This window comes from Caenorhabditis elegans, chromosome I, assembly GCF_000002985.6.
Source record: "Caenorhabditis elegans chromosome I".
In the NCBI taxonomy this organism is placed as follows: domain Eukaryota; kingdom Metazoa; phylum Nematoda; class Chromadorea; order Rhabditida; family Rhabditidae; genus Caenorhabditis; species Caenorhabditis elegans.
In genome coordinates this window covers 10952209-10970486 of record NC_003279.8, presented here as the reverse complement: position 1 = coordinate 10970486, position 18278 = coordinate 10952209, and the positions used below count along the sequence as shown (strand labels likewise).

The 18278-nt window shown below is 34.5% G+C and overlaps 3 protein-coding genes and 1 pseudogene across 5 annotated transcripts; all 4 read left to right on the top strand.

The window, feature by feature from the left end:
• The first annotated feature begins 309 nt into the window (after positions 1-309).
• Positions 310-4162, top strand: impt-1 (Protein IMPACT homolog). Of its 2 annotated transcripts, none has more exons than NM_001026611.4 (5): positions 310-472; positions 1567-1714; positions 1767-1928; positions 2147-2341; positions 3881-4162. In NM_001026611.4, exons 1-5 carry the CDS (start codon positions 321-323, stop codon positions 3995-3997), a joined length of 774 nt encoding a protein of 257 aa, NP_001021782.1. In that variant the 5' UTR covers positions 310-320; the 3' UTR covers positions 3998-4162. The 2 variants fall into 2 exon arrangements, with proteins under 2 accessions (NP_001021782.1, NP_001379419.1); NM_001392943.1 differs by having other exon boundaries at positions 1761-1928.
• On the top strand, positions 4105-6015 carry spe-38 (uncharacterized protein). The gene is made up of 6 exons (NM_060452.9): positions 4105-4254; positions 4398-4454; positions 4505-4588; positions 4879-4952; positions 5677-5865; positions 5915-6015. The coding sequence occupies exons 1-6, from the start codon at positions 4174-4176 to the stop codon at positions 5967-5969; spliced, it is 540 nt and encodes a 179-aa protein (NP_492853.2). The 5' UTR covers positions 4105-4173; the 3' UTR covers positions 5970-6015.
• Positions 6016-10580: 4565 nt separating this feature from the next.
• Positions 10581-12190, top strand: Y95D11A.2 (annotated as a pseudogene). Its single transcript has 8 exons — positions 10581-10773; positions 10836-10997; positions 11077-11291; positions 11381-11573; positions 11627-11697; positions 11821-11896; positions 11976-12054; positions 12176-12190. Coding segments are annotated over exons 1-8 (1004 nt in total).
• A 3092-nt stretch (positions 12191-15282) lies between these two features.
• Positions 15283-17553, top strand: Y95D11A.5 (uncharacterized protein; the record flags this gene model as incomplete). The annotated part of the gene is made up of 5 exons (NM_001361838.1): positions 15283-15468; positions 15712-15766; positions 15815-15890; positions 17167-17257; positions 17305-17553. 5 exons carry the CDS (start codon positions 15283-15285, stop codon positions 17551-17553), a joined length of 657 nt encoding a protein of 218 aa, NP_001348692.1.
• Positions 17554-18278: the final 725 nt, after the last annotated feature.

Below are 18278 nucleotides of genomic sequence, written 5' to 3'. Positions count from 1 at the left end.
ATTCCAGTTTTAAAATATTTTTCGATGAGTTTGCAGGCGAAAATTGAGAAAAATTGGGTTTAATTGAAAATTTATTGATTTTTAGAATCAATAAAATAATTTTAAGTTAGTTTTTTTTATTAAAAATGCAAAAAGTCAATCAAAAAACATCTGGAAATCGCTTAAATCCGAAAACGCGCCAGCATGCGCGAGAAGTGCGCCAACAAAATTGCTGGCGCATAACTCGATCACATGGAAATTTATTCATTTTTAACTGTTTTCTGTTATTGTTTCGATATTTTTCAATTAAAAAATACGAAAAATCGAATTTTTCAGACAAAATGAGCGACGAGGAGCAAAGAATAGCAGAAATTGAGTCATTGGCATCGATTTTTCCGGATTTATTAGAAGAAACAACTGATAAACAGCTGGTTTTTAAATTCGATAGGGATATTGGAATGACAATTAATCTGCCAGAGGATTATCCTTCGATGTAAGTGTTTAAAATATTTTAAATTTGAAAAAATATGTTGGTTTACGCGGAATCTGGTCTAAAATTGGAATTTTTATTGAAAATTTTTTTTAAAAATCTGCTATCGATTTATTGCCGAAAAATGGAAATTAAACTCAAAAAAATACACAAAGAAAGTAAAAAAATCAATTTTTTAAACCAAAAATTGCAAAAATCACATTGATTGAGGCTCAGAGCGTTTTGTAGTTTGTAGTCCGTGAGCCTCAACCAAAATAAAAATCGTCAATTTACTTCGTTTTTGTTAGAAAAAAACATAGTTTTCTCTTTATATTTTATCAATTTTTGAACATAATGAACGGCAACAATAAAAAATCCGGTGAAAATTGATAAAAAACGATGAAATTCAGTTTTGGGTGAGGCAGAGCGTTTTGTAGTTTGTAGTCGGTGAGCCTCAACCAAAATAAAAAATCGTCAATTTACTTCGTTTTTGTTAGAAAAAAGCGTAAAAACCTAGTTTTCTCTCCATATTTCACCAATTTTGAATTAAATGAACAGCAACGGTAAAAATTGAGCAAAAACGATGAAATTCAGTTTTGGGTGAGGCTCAGAGCGTTTTGTAGTTTGTAGTCACTGAACCTCAACCAACTGGAAATTTACCAATTTTTGCTCTAAAAACTGAATTTTACCATTTTATTCGGTTAAAATATTGAGAATAACAGATTTCCTAATTTTTTCATGCAAAATTCTTGAAATTAAGATTAAAAAATCGCAAAAAATCACATTGGTTGAGAGCGCTTAGTAGTTTGTAGTCCGTGAGCCTCAACCAAAATAAAAAATCGTCAATTTACTTCGTTTTTGTTCGAAAAAAGCGTAAAAACATAGTTTTTTCTCCATATTTCACCAATTTTTAAACAAAATGAACCGCAACTATAAAAAATCCGGTGAAAGTTGAGTAAAAACGATAAAATTCAGTTTTGGGTGAGGCTCAGAGCGTTTTGTAGTTTGTAGTCGCTGAGCCTCAACCAAACTTAAAATTCGTACTTTTTCTTCGTTTTTCTTCAAAAAAAAACATGCAAAAAACACGTTTTTTCTCGTATTTCACCAATTTTTTCCAGATCTCCGCCAATTTTCGAACTAAGTGGTCCATATCTCCGTCGGGAGCAGAAAGAGGTGCTTCACAACAGTCTAAATGACGTTTATATCGAAAATATCGGATTTCCAGTGATTTTCAATTGGATATCCCTTGTTCAAGACTTTATTCGGGTAGGTTTTTACCGAAAACACGCGAAAAAAAAGAAGTTTAAAATAGTTTTAGGATCTTCCCGAAGAAGTAGCGGAGCCCAGCCATGTGGCCGATGACGTGGTGACACCGATGGCCGAGGAAATCGATGATATGAATATTCGACACGGAGAAGTGCTTACAGACCGGAAAAGTGCATTTCAGGCTCATTTGGCCGAGGTTCGGAGTAAGGAAGATGTAAGCCTCAACCACACTACAAACTACAATATTCTATAGCCTCAACCAAGAAAGTTTTCCACGTGGAAGTCTTAGCCTTAGCCTATAAAGGCTTATAAATTAAAAAATTTGAATTTGATATTTAAAAAAAAGCTGTGAAAATGGAAATTTTACTTTTAAAATTCTGAAATTTCACAATTTTTTTTGTAGTTTGTAGTCATAATTTCCATTTTTTCCAGGTGGATCGAGTGATGCGAATCCTTAAATCGAATACAAAAATCTGCCGGGCAACACATAATATTACAGCATATCGATATATGACTGAAATCAATGGAAAACCAATTCATCATCATGATTGTGTGGATGATGGGGAATTTGGAGCAAGTTCGAAAATGTTAGAGCTCATGGATCGAATGAAAGCGGATAATGTGATGGTAATAGCTTTTTTTCCGCGAGAAAATCCGCTGAAAATTGAGCAAAAACGATGAATTTCGGGTTTTGAGTGAGGCTCAGGGGGTTTTGTAGTTTGTAGTCTCTGAGTCTCACCCAATTTTTGAATTTTCTATTAGTTTTTTTGTAAAAAAGTGAAATTCGTTAATTTTTTTGCGTTTCTTGAACATTTTCAATTTGAAACTCGAAAAAATTCGAATTTTAGTTTCAAACACACCCTGAAATTCCGTTTTTGGTGAGGCTGAGCCGGGGTTTGTAGTTTGTAGTCTCTGAGCCTCACCCAAATTTCCATAGTTATTTTAACGGTTTTTTCCTGTAAAAATAAACTTTTCCACTGGTTTTTCCAAAAATATTGAGAAATCTTGTTATTTTTTTGGGTTTCTTTTTAAAAAAATTCGAATTTTAGTTCAAAAAACACTCAAAAACCGATAAAATTCAGCTTTTTGTAGTTTGTAGTCTCTTAGCCTCACCATTTTTTTTTAGTTTTTTAACAGATTTTTTCTGTAAAAATATAGTGAAATTCGTTATTTTTTGCGTTTCGTGAACATTTTCAATGTGTAACTCAAAAAATTCGAATTTTATTTTGAAAAACACCCTAAAATCAAGTTTTGAGTGAGGCTCGGAGCATTTTGTAGTTTGTAGTCTCTCAGCCTCACCCATTTTTCGTAGCTTTTCAACGGATTTTAGCGGTAAAATAGGATTTTCTACTAGTTTTTTTTTCGCAAAAAAGTAAAATTTATTAATTTTTCTGAGTTTCGTAATTATTTTCAATTTGAAACTCGAAAAAATTCGAATTTTAGTTTCAAACACACCCTGAAATTCCATTTTTGGTGAGGCTGAGCCGGGGTTTGTAGTTTGTAGTCTCTGAGCCTCACCCAAATTTCCATAGTTATTTTAACGGTTTTTTCCTGTAAAAATAGAATTTTCTACAAATTTTTTAAATCAAAAATTGTGAAATCCGAATTTTTTTATGGGTTTTTAAAAAAATTCAAATTCTAGTTCAAAAAATACTCAAAAACCGATAAAATTCAGCTTTTTGTAGTTTGTAGTATCTGAACCTCACCGAAATTCCAAAATTTCTCAAAAAAAATTTGTTTTTTTTTGGTTTGTAGTTTGTAGTCAAGAAACTATAGTTTGTAGTGGTCCTGAGCCTTTTTCCAGAATATATTTTTGTAGTTTGTAGTCGCACGTGGAGTCAGAAAGTCCCATTTCGTTTTGATCTTCGAAAAATGCGGGAGAAGAGACGCAGACATCTCATCTCATTTCGTATGGTTAAGAGCGTGCTGACGTCACAATTTTTCTGGAAAAATATCCCCGCATTTTTCGTAGATCAAACCGCAATGAGACAGCCTGACACCACTTGTAGTCGAAAATAGCAAGATTGTTCAAATTCATTAGAAAAAATGTTTTTGTAAGAAAAAAGATTGATTTTTGCATATTAAAAATCTTAATGCTTAAAAAACTGAAAATTTTCCAATTTTGTAGTTTGTAGTCTCTGAGCCTCAACCAATTTCTTCTTTCAGGTCGTCGTTTCACGTTGGTACGGTGGAATTCATCTTGGACCCGATCGTTTTCGACATATTAATAATTTAACTCGGCAAATTTTAAGTGATAATAATTATGGACCGAAGAAGTCTTAAAATTCTATATTTTTTAACGTGATAATTTTTTTTTCTTCAATTTTAAACTCCCTACGTGTGCTTTTAATATTATTAATCCAACAACTCTTTCAAATTGTAATCATTTTCATTTATTTTTCAAAACATTGGTCACTTTATACTAATAAATAGTTTTTCAATCAAATATGCGTTTTCTGATGGAGTTGGGCTCACCGAACGATGCAAACTACACTGTATTCTGCTGTTCTCATGTCGTTTTGGCTTTTGCCATTTTTATGGTAATTTTTGGAAGTGTTCTGGGATAATTTTTGGAATTTTGGAATTAAAAAATTTTTTGAAAATTTTGGGAAAATTTTTTTTTTTTTCAAAAATTTCAAAACGTTTTTTTCACTTTTTTTTTTGAATTTCAAATATTTTCCAGATCCTTGACTTTACCCTAACTCTATTCTCATTTGGCTTAGAGCTTTTCCTCATTTTCGTAAGTTTTTCTCCTGAAAGTTCCCCTCAAAATCCCCAATTTTCCTGCAGTTCCACGACACTTTTGACCAATTTTGGGCGATTTTTCACGGAATTTCACTGGTTACTTCAATTTCCGCAGTTTTGGCGATTTGTGTGAGTATATTTGGCGGAAAATTTGAGAAAATCTGAAATTTTTGACTTAAATTTTAGGAAATTTTTTTTCTTAATCTGAAATTTTGAAGCTGTTTTCCCAAAAAAATCAATAAAAAAGCCTACGATTTCCATAATTACCAAAAAAAAAATCCAAAATTTCCTCATTTACACTCAAAAAAACCGTAAAACCCCGAGATTGAAGCTCAGACTACAAACTACAATGTTGGTTGAGGCTGAGCGCAGAATTGTAGTTTGTAGTCTGAGCCTCACCCAACATAATTATATTTCAGGATAATCCAGTGGCAATTATTGTTTATGGGTGTCGTGTTATGTTGATTTTGGGATTCGTTACAACTCGGTTCATGTGAGTTTGACTACAAACTACAAACTACAAACTACAAACTACAAACTACAAACTACAAAATGCAAACTACAAAATGCAAACTACAAAGTACAAACTACAAACTACAACTGGGAGGAACAAGCTTGCTGAGACTACAAACCACAATTTGGGGTTGCAACTCAAAAAGTTGTAGTCTGTAGTTAGTTTGTAGTTTGTAGTTTGTAGTTTGTAGCTTGTAGTTTGTAGTGTGCACTCTGTTTTTTGTAGTTTGTAACTTGCAAGTCATATTAGAAACATATTAGCAATTTTCCAAAGTTTCAAAATTCTCACCTAATTTCGCAATACCGATATCAGTACAATAAGTCTTATGGAAGTTGTAGTTTGTAGTTTATAGTTTGTAGTTTGTAGTTTGTAGTTTGTAGCCTGCAAGTGATGTTCGAGACGTATTGGCAATTTTCCAAAATTTCAAATTTCTTACCTAATTTCTCTAAACCAATACTAGTGCAATACGTGTTAGGGAAATAGTAGTTTGTAGTTTGTAGTCTGTAGTATGTAGTTTGTAGTTTGAATTTTGTAGCTTGAAAGTCATATTCGAGACATATTGAGGCTTTTCCAAAATTTCAAATTTCTCACCTAATTTCACAATACCGATATCAGTGAAATACGTGTTAAGGAAATTGTAGTTTGTAGTTTCTAGTGTGTAGTTTGTAGTTTGTAGCCCTTCCAACCCATTTCCAAACTTCAGAATCTCAATGCGTGATTTCACATCAAAAGAAGAGCCAACTCTGAGTGAATTGTTGAATTTATTCCAAATCGTGATTGTGATAATGTACACAATTGGCATTTTCCTAGTGATTCGTCTATTTACCTATTCAGCTGGAAGATATCGTGGATATTATGACGTGGATGATGATTTGAAAGACGAAATTCGAAAGTATGTTTTTAGGGATTTTGAAAAATTGAAAAAAATACGTTTTTTTCAGAAAATTCCTGGAGTATGAGGCGGATTTGGATGAGAAATCAGAGAAGAAGGATTAATTTTTTTAAACTTTTGAATGATTTTTAATAAAATGGCTGAGTAGTTTGGGTTTTCAACCGGAATTCAAATTTTCCTTCAATTTTTTTCTTTCTGCTCATTGAACAGGTCTCATAAGCTCGAGAAACTTCTGGAATGGATAATTTTTTGACTCTGTCGAAAAAGTGTCAATATTAATGCAAATTATGAAAATTTATTCTCAGAAACAATTACAATCATGTATTATAAACGTTTCTGCCATTCACCAAGCAGTCGGTACAACTTTTTTTTACCCAACACGATTCCGGACTTCTTGCTCCAGCGCAGTTTGCAATCCAACCATCACTTCTCACATCTTTATCACAAGTTTCCGCACATTTTGGTCTTTCAGCTTTTGGACGTAGTTCAGAACACGCAATACGGCAATAATCGTACCGATAGGTATAGGCATTACAGGCCGAGAGGCACAACAGCAGGAATAGTACGATTTTGGTTATCATTATGATGAAGTAGAATATGGTGATATTTAAAATTTTAAAAACGTGGAATTTGAGTTATTCGTTTTTAAGACAATTGTTATGCTACTTAGGCCCCGTCAACTGTCAATGTAAACAATTATGTCTAGACCGGAAGCTTATCAGCTGCACGGCCTGTAATTAGGCTCCTCTGACCAAAACTACAGGGGTAGGCGGCTTAAAACCGATTTAACCGAATTCGCCGATCGGCTAACTTGGCTAACTCGGTTAATATTAGCTAATATTAAATAATTTTTGTAGCAATACCAAAAAATTTTTGTCCGAATGTGCCAAATTAATTTATTGAACTTCATTGCAACAAATTACCCTAAAAATTGTGATTTTCTTATTAGACAACCCGAGTTATAAGGTATTTGAAAAATTTGAGAAAAAATAAAGTAACCTTACTTCAAATTGTCATCCATGGTAGAAAATGTTTTCAAATACAACAAATTCCATATAAGTTTCTAAAAAAATTATGAAAAACTGAAAAATCGTCCATGATGTCTAATCCTTTCCAGACGGCCAAAAAATACTACCTGCATGCATTATTTGTAAATCGACGCTTTAATGTTATCTAATTATCGTGATGTCTTTTTGCAACAAAAAAATCGTCCATTAAGTCGAAGAAAAGAGAAATCGATTTTTTAACAATGCAAACTGATTTTTTTCCAAAATGTGACAACAATCAACCATTAATACTGTTCAAGCTATCCACCAAACACTGCTTACACTCAGGCCGTTTTTACACCTTTTTGCAGGCATGGTATTAATTTGTCTACAATGAGACCTAAGTCTCTCGTGCATTTTGACTCCATTATAATCTGCTCATTAATATAGTACAAAGAATTAGGGTTGTGTTTACCCAGGTGCATTACTACTGTTTTATTTTCAGCTAGTCCAAGTTTCCATTTTTCATACCAATCAGTAATGATAGTAAGAGATTTTTGGAGACTAGCAGAGTTTTCGCTGAAGATCTTAAGATCGTCAGCGAAAGCAACTACCGAGACATCTGGGGGAAAAGATGATAAAAGATCATTTATATAAAGAAGAAATAGGAATGGGCCCGTTACTGCACCCTGGAGTACGCCTGATATATTGGAAAATGTATTATGTGAAATATAGTCACCTATCTTGACTTTGAATATTCTGTCAGAAAGAAAAGCTCAAAACCATGCAACAAGATTATCATTTAAACCAAAATTATGTAGTTTTAGAAGAAGTAGCTCATGTGGCACGGTGTCGAAAGCTTTGCGGAAATCTATGAGAATTACATCAATATTTGGGTTTCACTAGGCACTTTTGATACGTAGATAAGGCATCAATAAGAGCTAACGGGCATGATCTTTTATTCAGAAAACCATATTGAAATTTTGATATTTTATGACCAAAATCTCTCATAAGTGAATGGAGTATTATGCGCTCAAATAGACGGGAAAGGGGATGTGTTAGGCTGATAGGCCTAAAGTTGGTGGGGTCCGTAATTTTACCTTTCTTATGCAATGGCACAACAATAGAAGTTTTCCAGCAAGACGGAAATGTTTTGGATGTGAGAGATTCGGTGAAAACTAAGGAAAGGGGGACAGTAATTGAGTCAAAACATTTCTTAATGATGAGGAAGTTTATATTATCTAGGGAAAATCCTACTTTAGATTTTAATTTTTTGATAAAGTAAGCAATTGCAAAGGGTGATAGGTCAATTTTGGTATCTAGAGGTTGCGATGCAGGTAGAGCGGGAAAGTGGGGTGATGGGGGGGCTGAAACTTTGACAGAAGGTATTTATGAATTCGTTAGCAAAACCAGGGGGGTCTCTGATTTGGCTTTGATTTATCACTAAATGTGATATAGAGGTTTTGGAAGTTAATTTGTTTCGAATGAAACGGTATAATTCTAGTGATTTAGATTTGTAAATGATATTATTCTCAAATCTACTATTCTTTTTTCGTAATCTTTTGATATATTTATCAACTTTCATTTTGATCTCGTCAGCTGAGGAAAACGGATGCTTTCTTTTGAATTGCTTGTATTTCAGCAATACAGTTTTTGTTTTCGGCTTTGAGGGATCATTTTAGGTGTATACATTTCAATAAGTTCATTAAACACCTTAAGAAAATGATTTAGTTTAGATTCAAAACTGGAAAAAAATTTGTTTGTTTTGCCCAGTTAAAAGAATGCATATGAGCATTTAGTGATATGAAATCGCATTTGCGATAAGCAAGTGTTGTTTTCGATAAAGTGCTATTGATTTCCTTGAAGTAAGGTAGTTCTAAAACAAAATTAACTGAAAGATGATCAGATTTCAGAAAGTGTGGACGTACAAAAACAGAGTGACATGAGCTTTTGTCATTGAAAAATAGTACATCTAGGAAAAACCCGCAGAGTGGGAAAACACTGCAGAAGACCAGGTCTGATTTACGATGTGACTTTCTAGAGTACGTGGTACGGGCTGTAAATGTACTTTTAAATCGTTATTCATATGTAATTTCTGCCTGCTTAACATGCACATAAGGTTTTTCAATAACAAAAACTCTTTCCGGTTGCCTGTTTATCACAAATGACGGTACCATATTCAATAACAAACTCCAAGTATAAATACCATCCCATAGCATTCATTGTTTCAAGTTGAAACTTTCAACAATGATGTTAAATATCGTATTCTTAATATTACTATTCCTTTCGCATGTGACATGTTCTCGTCGATATAGATATTGCGAAGTTGCATGCGTTGAAAGACAAATAGGATATACCCGGCTTGGATGTGCTGTTAAGTGTGATAAAGATGTGAGAAGTGACGTATGGATTAAAAGCTGCGCTGGAAAGAGGTCTGCAAATCAGTGTAGAAGATCGTCCCGGTGTAAGCAGTGTTTGGTGAGAAGCTTGAACAATATTGATACTTGATTGTTGTCACTTTTTGGAAATAAATCATTTTGCAAGCTTTTTTTGCATTCCATCACTTTTGAGAATAAAAATAAAATAAGAAACTATCATATTAGAAGTCAGAGATTAATAAGAATATGCTCACCAGGGATGTTTCCAGTTACCCGTTTTTTCAAATTTTTACAGGTGAAAAGTATCCCTGGTGCTCAAACAAGGCAAGAGGATACATGGTCAAACTCCCGAAACAGTACCAAATAGGCAGCTGATATTTATTTTACAACACGCAGAAACCCCGGTCTCCCGGGGTCTAGTTTATTGATTAAAGGTGGAGTAGCGCCAGTGGGGAAATTGTTAAAAACCACTTCTTTGGTCTCAAAATGACCAAATATCATGATAAAACTTTGAAAAAAAAATTGAAATTTTTTTATTTACACTCAAAAAGTGGCAATTACTCAGTTTTTGCCACTCATAATTTTGGAAGTCGATCAAAAAAACGTTTTTTTTTTTCGACATTTTTTTTTGTTTTAATTTTGTTTAAAACATTTGTATTAAAACATTGTAGGGGTCAAAACATGCGGCATTTCTTTAAATTTCCTCAAAAGCTCATATTTTTCAAAATGTTTGCACTTTGCCAAAACTTTGACCGGAAATTATGAAAAATCTAAAATGTTTTTGAGTGTTTTATTATGATATTCGGTTGTTTTGGATCATGTTGAGTGCGTTTAGAGGTAATCCCCACTGGCGCTACTCCACCTTTAAATTAGAAAAATTAGTAAAAATGAAGTGAAAGTTAAATGAAGGACTGCATTGGAAACAGCGGTGGAGATGAGTTTAAAAAAAGTATATTGAATGTTTGACCGAAGGCCTGAAGAATTATAATATTTGGTTTTTGTAATTCTGGGTGAAAGTTTCAACCAAAAGATCACCTCTAAGTTACTGGCGCTTCAGATTTTAGCAGGGAGTAGTAAAGGACTTCTCTTGATGACCGAATCTCTTAAAGAGGATTCTGTAGTCGTGAAGAATGCAAAGAATCTAATGAACATGCCGTAGCATACCCACTGAAAATAGTCCCCATGCAGTGTGTCCACATGTCATTTTGCTGGATCGATTCTTTGTTACTGTTTCGTGAGTGAATGCAAAATAATATCGATCATTCTCTTTTCTTTATACATCTTCTTACCTTATCTTTTTCTTTAATATTACTTCTAATTTCAGTTAATTAATTCTAAAAGTACTCAAGTTATGAAAGACGAATGCAATCCCAAATTGTTTATCCCGTGGTGCCTGTCCAACATATTTTTTTTCGGAGCAGTCACTGTGGCAATTGTCGGTATTGGTAGACATTGTAGTTTGAGACAATGTCTCATCAATGTCAATATTGGTCAGGAGCTCGGCACGTTCTTTTTAATTGGAATGGCGCTTGGTACTTGTTGTGGTGTGTTGTGTTGTTGTGGTAAAACTTAAGAAAAAAAATTGTGCACAATAATTATAATTCAGAGTACATGGGTGACAATTTTATAACCAGAAAGATGTACCTACCTTATTCGACGAGTCACCAGCTATGCATTGGTGTCGGTGTACTGATGATGTTTCTTCTTCCATTCAACGATACTGGAGTCTTATTGTATTTGTATTGTGCTACTAGCGGACTTTTGTGTTGTGAGTGAAGTTTAATATACAATTTTGTTTAATTTAATATTAACTTTCTATCTCAAATGAAAACTAAGCTAGTTCTTAGTCTCCACTTTTCTCTTCACATCAACTCTCAATTGGCCTATCATAATTCGTCAAACTATGCTTGCAAGGCATATTTCGAGAATGCACTAATGTATGGGCTGCTGCAGGATACTTTCACGAAGATGAAATTGGCTCTCCAACGAGTATGGGGTTTCTTTCTCGCTGTGGTACCGGGACAACACAAGTTGCTGCGAACATTTCTCTTGATTTGATGAAGTTTTTTTAAATTCATGTAATGTAAAGTTGACGGAATATCCGAACAGTAGTGAATTTTTGAACTTAGTACTATTCGATCTATTTTTCAGCGTTTCAATACGTTTTTTAACACCAATAAATCATTTCAATTCAACGCTTACTCTCATTATGAGTTTCATAGCAACGACACTCCGAAATAACCCTAGCGCGCCCTCTTAGCGAAAATTTTATTCAATTTTTTTTTGCATTTTTTGCAATTTTTCTCGTTTTTTTTCACGATTACCGCTTATTTTGCGTGATTTTGTGAGCTTTCCGCACAACATATTCTTCTTTTTCACATTTTTTATAATTTGCAGATAAAAATCGAGAAAATCAACGAAAAGGATCCTTCAAAACGACGGAATAGGAAAAAGATGCCAAAAATCAGGTATTTTCAGAAATATTGAGAAACTCTGCGTCTATTCTTCTGTTAACTAATTATAATTGGTTTCTTATTCGAAAAATATAAATTTTTGTCACGAAAAAAGCGAGAAATAATCTTCGAATTCAGATTTTTCGTCCCGACGCAACTTCGCCGGCTTCGACGAGGAATCCTGCAGCGAGGGACACGATTATGAGCTGTTAAAGTGAGTTTTAAAGTTTTAAAATGTATTCTCCCGAAAGAAAAACCGTCAAACTAACTCTAAAGCATGATAATTTTTACAGGAGTGTCGCCGGCACCGACTCCGAACGAGAAAAGCTCCGACGACCGCAAACGAGAGCCGAAGGAATCCGGAAAGCGAAGGTAATATTTTATTTTCAAATATCGATACTTGTTTCTAACGAGCGAAAATTTATAATGTAATGTAATAATGATTAATCTTCTTTATTAAACTTCTTTAAAATTAATCATTTGAATTTTTCAGAAAATGGATCGATAAAATCGCTTTCTGGAGGAAGACAAAAGGAAGAAAAGCGGAAACGAGTCAATTGCCGATGACACCAGAGGACGATTCATCGAAATCATCAAACGATGAAATAAATTATTTTGTTTTTTTTTCGATTTAAAATAAATGATAATACTATAATATACTCGTTTTATGAATATTATTCTTCACTGAAAAGCAAAAGGAGGGGAATGGAAACGATAGCCTTCACCCATCGCTCACCCATCACTCACCCATTAGCGAGCCGCTAACATGCGAACGGCGGCCCACCGGTGTGCGCGCTGTTCGTGTGTCGGCGGTTCCCCCCTCGCCTATATGCGGTCCACCGGTGGGCCGCCGCTCGCACTTGGCGCTTTACCTGTGCATGCGGGAGACACCTCAAACTGGGATGTAGGGAAGAAAATTTTCTGGAGGAAGTCGTCTTTCGATTCCGCTTTCTTCAAATATGACTATTTGGGGAAAGACGTTCGAAAACCGTTTATCACTGCTAAGCCAGCGGGAAACCTAATTTTTGAAAATTTTATTACAGGATTGTACTCATTATTCAATTCCCGAAAAGGAGACGTACAGTTGAGGGTTATATCTTGTACACAGACAGATGTATAGAAGAAAACAAGTTTTGGCCTGAAAATTAAAAAAATAATATCTCTTGGCAGAGCATTGCTAACGCGACGAAACTTCATCTTCCATTAAATAAAATCAAAAACTATGAATTAAAAATACATTCCGCAAAACTTTAGTGGAAAAAATGTTCAGGAGACGCAGGAAACCACTCCCCCCAGTACTAAATTTTTGAATTTTTTTTTTCTTGAAAAATTTTCCCACTGAACTTTTTACAAATTTTATATGTCTCGATGCGTCTTGATGAGACCTACACGTCAATTTTTGGAAAACTAAGAAAAATTGAAAACTGACCGAGTTATGATTGAAAAAGTAGATTCGCGAAATAGGGGAAGTGTGCAAAATTTGGCACTTATTCGTCTTGCTCGGCCGACTCATAGAACTTTTTCCAATTCTGAGTTAAAAATCGTGCTCAGCGTACTTTTGTACGTGGGGTAAACAAAAAAAATATCAAAAAAGATGAAGTAGAACTTGAGATAAAGACGAAAAACTACTTTTTCGAAAAAAAAATTTTTTTTGGCAAAATGGCATTTTTTGGCCTTTTGTTTTATCACAACTTTTTTCCATTTGCACTTATGAACTCAAACTTTTTTTCAAAAAATCAGTTTCTCTGAGTAGTATCTTGCACATGAGTTTGAAACAAAACAGAGCAAAACCCGAATTTTAATTCAATTAAAACATGCTTTTTTGGGGGTAAAAAGAGCAACAAAAATTTTTTTCAAACTGGGGAAAGCCGTCCTGGGCTCAATTTTTCTCCGAACTTAGTGCCGTTTTTTGCTCCACCGTGGGGCAAAATATTTCTAGTAGGATTTCAAATATTAGAACATGAAGTCACACGGCTCTGGAGTTATTAACGAAAACGAAAGGGGACATTTTTTCGCAAGTCAAAAAAAACGCGAAAAAGGGGCGGAGTCTGTACACTCGGCATTTATTAGAGGCTGCTTGGCAGAATACTGAAATCACTAATACAGTTCAGATCTAGGATAATTTGGCTTCAAACCTCAAGGATTAGAAATGTGCGGTCCAAAGTTTTAAAAACTATAAAACTATAGCTATAGCTTAAAAGTTGTAATTATTTGAAATCTCAGAAACACGTTATAAAATGTTATTAGGTCTCCAAATAAGTTCCGGGTCAAAAATCATAACTTTGTTCGCTGCGTTTCGATTTTTATGAAACTGGGAATTTATGTTATCAACCATGATCTTTCATTTGACAATAGTCACAAATTTTTTTGGCTGTCCGAAGTGCCCTAACTCGGAGCCAATTTTTTCAGGCATTTTTCAGATCTCGCTTCTTTTCAGGTTTTAATTGAGGTTTGTGTGCGGATTTTGCTTAGTTTAGTACACAATGTAAGAAAACAAGAAAAGTTTGGAAAAAAATTTGTTCGAAAATTTTTGTCGAAAATTCTTGATTTTTTATACAAAAATGATGTAACCGTGTGATTTTTACACATACAAAAAATTTCAATTTAGTGCGTCACACTAAAATAATAACAGAAAACACAGCTTTTTCGAATTATTTTCGAGTTTTTGTAGTATTTCTCGAGATCCAAATATCATACTCAAATGTTTTGTATGTGTAAAATTAGTTTGCACACGGTTACATCATTTTTGTATAAAAAATCAAGAAGTTTCGACAAAATTTTTTTTGAAGATTTTTTGACGACCGACAAAAATTTTTTTTTTGTACGGATTTTTTTTCAAAATTGTCTTGTTTTTTTACATGGTGTACTAAACTAAGCAAAATCCGCACACAAACCTCAATTGAAACCTGAAAAGAAGCGAGATCTGAAAAATGCCTGAAAAAATTGGCTCCGAGTTAGGACACTTCGGACGGCCAAAAAATTTTGTGACTATTGTCAAATGAAAGATCATGGTTGATAACATAAATTCCCACAGTTTCATAAAAATCGAAACGCAGCGAACAAAGTTATGATTTTTGACCCGGAACTTATTTGGAGACCTAATAGAATCGTGTTCAATCAATGTGTGTACAATCTCGTTTTATTAGTTATCAAGCGCTTTAATCATCTTGCGCGGAACGGGAAATTTTTTCACTTTTGATCACTGATATTGTGTCGTCTATTAGAAAAAAGAATCACAAGGCGGGAATCATTAAAATGAGATTTAAAATTATATGTGGCACTTTTTGTATCAGCAGTTCAATTTTCTAGCAATTTTTTTTCATTCTGAGTACCTTACTTTTTTGTTGTTTTATGGTTAATAATTCATAGCTATATTTTTGAAACTTCAAAGTAGTGCACATAATTATGGTCCACTCCGTATAATTGATACATTGAAATTGTTTTCTATCTTTTTGGGCAAAAAATACCCACAGACGATACTTCACTTTTTAGTAATAAACTTTTTCATCAGTAAAAGATGCTTAAATAAAACTTACTTATATTACGTATTTTATCGACGACACCAACATATTTTCAGCTTTGATTGTACATAGTTGTGCAATGTATTGGGTTACACCTTTCATAGTTTTCAATTTATTACAATCTATGGAGTTCTGCATGAGAATGGTTCCGCCTGATGACGTTAGCATTACTACGGAAGGACCAACTATCGTGACCGAAGCAACGACAGAGCCGGTGGTAGAAGCAACGACAGAGCCGGTGGTAGAAGCAACGACAGAGCCGGTGGTAACATTGCTCAATTTTATTTGAAAATTCATCAAAAACAAAACTTGATATAAATAACGAGTAGGATTTTTTGAGAGTAACGAAAAGCCCAAGTCAATAAAAGAATTTTTGAATAAAAGTTTATTTCCGCGAGTTGTGGCTTTGCCAATTCAGCAAAATTTAAAATTGGCCATTTTTTGAGAACTTTTTAACTTCTCCACTTTAAAAAAAATTGTGTTTATTTGTTAATAAAATAAGTTTCAGACAACAGAAACAGTAACAGTAACCGAAACTGACTCAACAACTGCTGCAGCCGAAGGTTAATCAAGAAGATAATCATTTAACAACAATTTCATGGAATATTTAGATTGTTCAATGTGTGACATAGATGCTATTACTTTAAAAACAGTTGAAGGGGACAAATATCCGCTTACTTTTTCACAGTAACTCTTTTTTTTTTAACTTTTCAGTGTTTTATTCGCTCCATATGGAGTTGTTTTTAGAGTAGCTATCATTAAAGGTGGACTACGCTCAGTGGGGAAATTGCTTTAAAACATGCATATGCACGGGTTTCTGGCTCGACCCCTCGGTGTATTTTGTGCAAACACCGTCACGCGCAAATGCATACACTTTTTCAACGCGCTCACGGCCCGGCAAGTGGTACGTGTACGCAATTTGTCTACCGTATTCCGTATGTCTGCTCGGCTGCGTTGACGCGTGTTTCTCAAAAACGGCACGCTCATTTTTTTAAAATTTGAAAAACAAAATGACCAAAAAAGAATTCTCTAATTTTTGTACGTGAAGTTTTTTCCATAACTCGCGTATGAACCTGTATGTGCGGTGGAGCGCATTTGCACTGATGTACCACTTGCCGGGCCGTGGCGCTGCGTGAAAATTCCTCTTGCGATTTCAAAAAAATTTTCCCGCCATTTCAGCGTCCAATGGAGCGCGGGGTCGAGCCAGAACCTCGTTCATATGGGGTCACAATGACCGAATATCATTTTTTTTTTAATTCAAAAAAATTTTCTAAATTTTATATGATTTTTTGAAAATTGGAAAAATCTCAGTTTTCACCTAATTATTTTGAATTTCCGCCAATTGGATTTGTTTGGTGGAGCGCGCTTGCATTATTTTCATAAATTAATTTTATTTCTTCTCATTATTGGACTGATTTTCTTCATTTTTTGGGGTTTTTCTTCGGAAAATGGAAGAAATAAACAAGAAAAATGCAAAATGTTTGTTAAAAAGTAACTGAAAAGTCCTAAAACTGTCAAATATACTAATTTCAGGCTTGTCGTCGTCAGAACTCAAAAAATCACAGTTTTAGGAATTTTCAGTTACTTTTTAACAAACATTTTGCATTTTTCTTGTTTATTTCTTCCATTTTCCGAAGAAAAACCCCAAAAAATGAAGAAAATCAGTCCAATAATGAGAAGAAATAAAATTAATTTATGAAAATAATGCAAGTGCGCTCCATCGAACAAATCCAGTTGTCGGAAATTCAAATATAATTAGGCGAAAACTGAGATTTTTCCATTTTTCAAAAAATCATAAAATTTAGAAAATTTTTTTGAATTTTTTTATTATGATATTCGGTCATTGTGACCCCATATGCGCGTTCAAAGAAATTTCCCCACCGAGCGTAGTCCACCTTTAAACAAACTATACTAAATACTCTAAATACATCTTAATGCTCCAAAATTGTTTTGATCATTTCAGACCAACAACACCAACAGGAGAAGATTGCATAGAGCAAAACTTGTTTTGTGGACCTCCAGTCGGAATGACTTGTCCCGACGTAACAGTATATGTAAGACAACTAGATGGTTAGTAATATGGAAAACTGTGGAATTTCAGGGTGTTCTTTCGATATGTAAACACGTATGGCACAGGTGGATTTTAGAAAAATGGCATTGCGGCGGATTTTTGAAAAATGTGCCGCAATGCCATTTTTCAAAAATCCGCCGCAATGCCATTTTTCAAAAATCCGCCGCAATGCCATTTTTCAAAAATCCGCCTAAATTGGTGCTATTTGGTGCTACATCGGTGCTATTTGGTGCTCCATTGGTGCTAAATTGGGGCTATTTGGTGCTCTATCGGTGTTAAATTGGTGCTATTTGGTGCTCCATCGGTGCTATTTGGTGCTCCATCGGTGCTAAATTGGTGCTATTTGGTGCTTCATTGGAGCTAAATTGGTGCTATTTGGTGCTTCATTGGAGCTAAATTGGTGCTATTTGGTGCTCTGTCGGTGCTAAATTGGTGCTATTCGGTGCTCTGTCGGTGCTAAATTGGTGCTATTTGGTGCTCCATCGGTGCTAAATTGGGGCTATTTGGTGCTCTATCGGTGTTAAATTGGTGCTATTTGGTGCTTCATTGGAGCTAAATTGGTGCTATTTGGTGCTCTGTCGGTGCTAAATTGGTGCTATTTGGTGCTACATCGGTGCTATTTGGTGCTCCATTGGTGCTAAATTGGGGCTATTTGGTGCTTCATTGGAGCTAAATTGGTGCTATTTGGTGCTTCATTGGAGCTAAATTGGTGCTATTTGGTGCTCTGTCGGTGCTAAATTGGTGCTATTCGGTGCTCTGTCGGTGCTAAATTGGTGCTATTTGGTGCTCCATCGGTGCTAAATTGGGGCTATTTGGTGCTCTATCGGTGTTAAATTGGTGCTATTTGGTGCTTCATTGGAGCTAAATTGGTGCTATTTGGTGCTCTGTCGGTGCTAAATTGGTGCTATTTGGTGCTACATCGGTGCTATTTGGTGCTCCATTGGTGCTAAATTGGGGCTATTTGGTGCTTCATTGGAGCTAAATTGGTGCTATTTGGTGCTCCA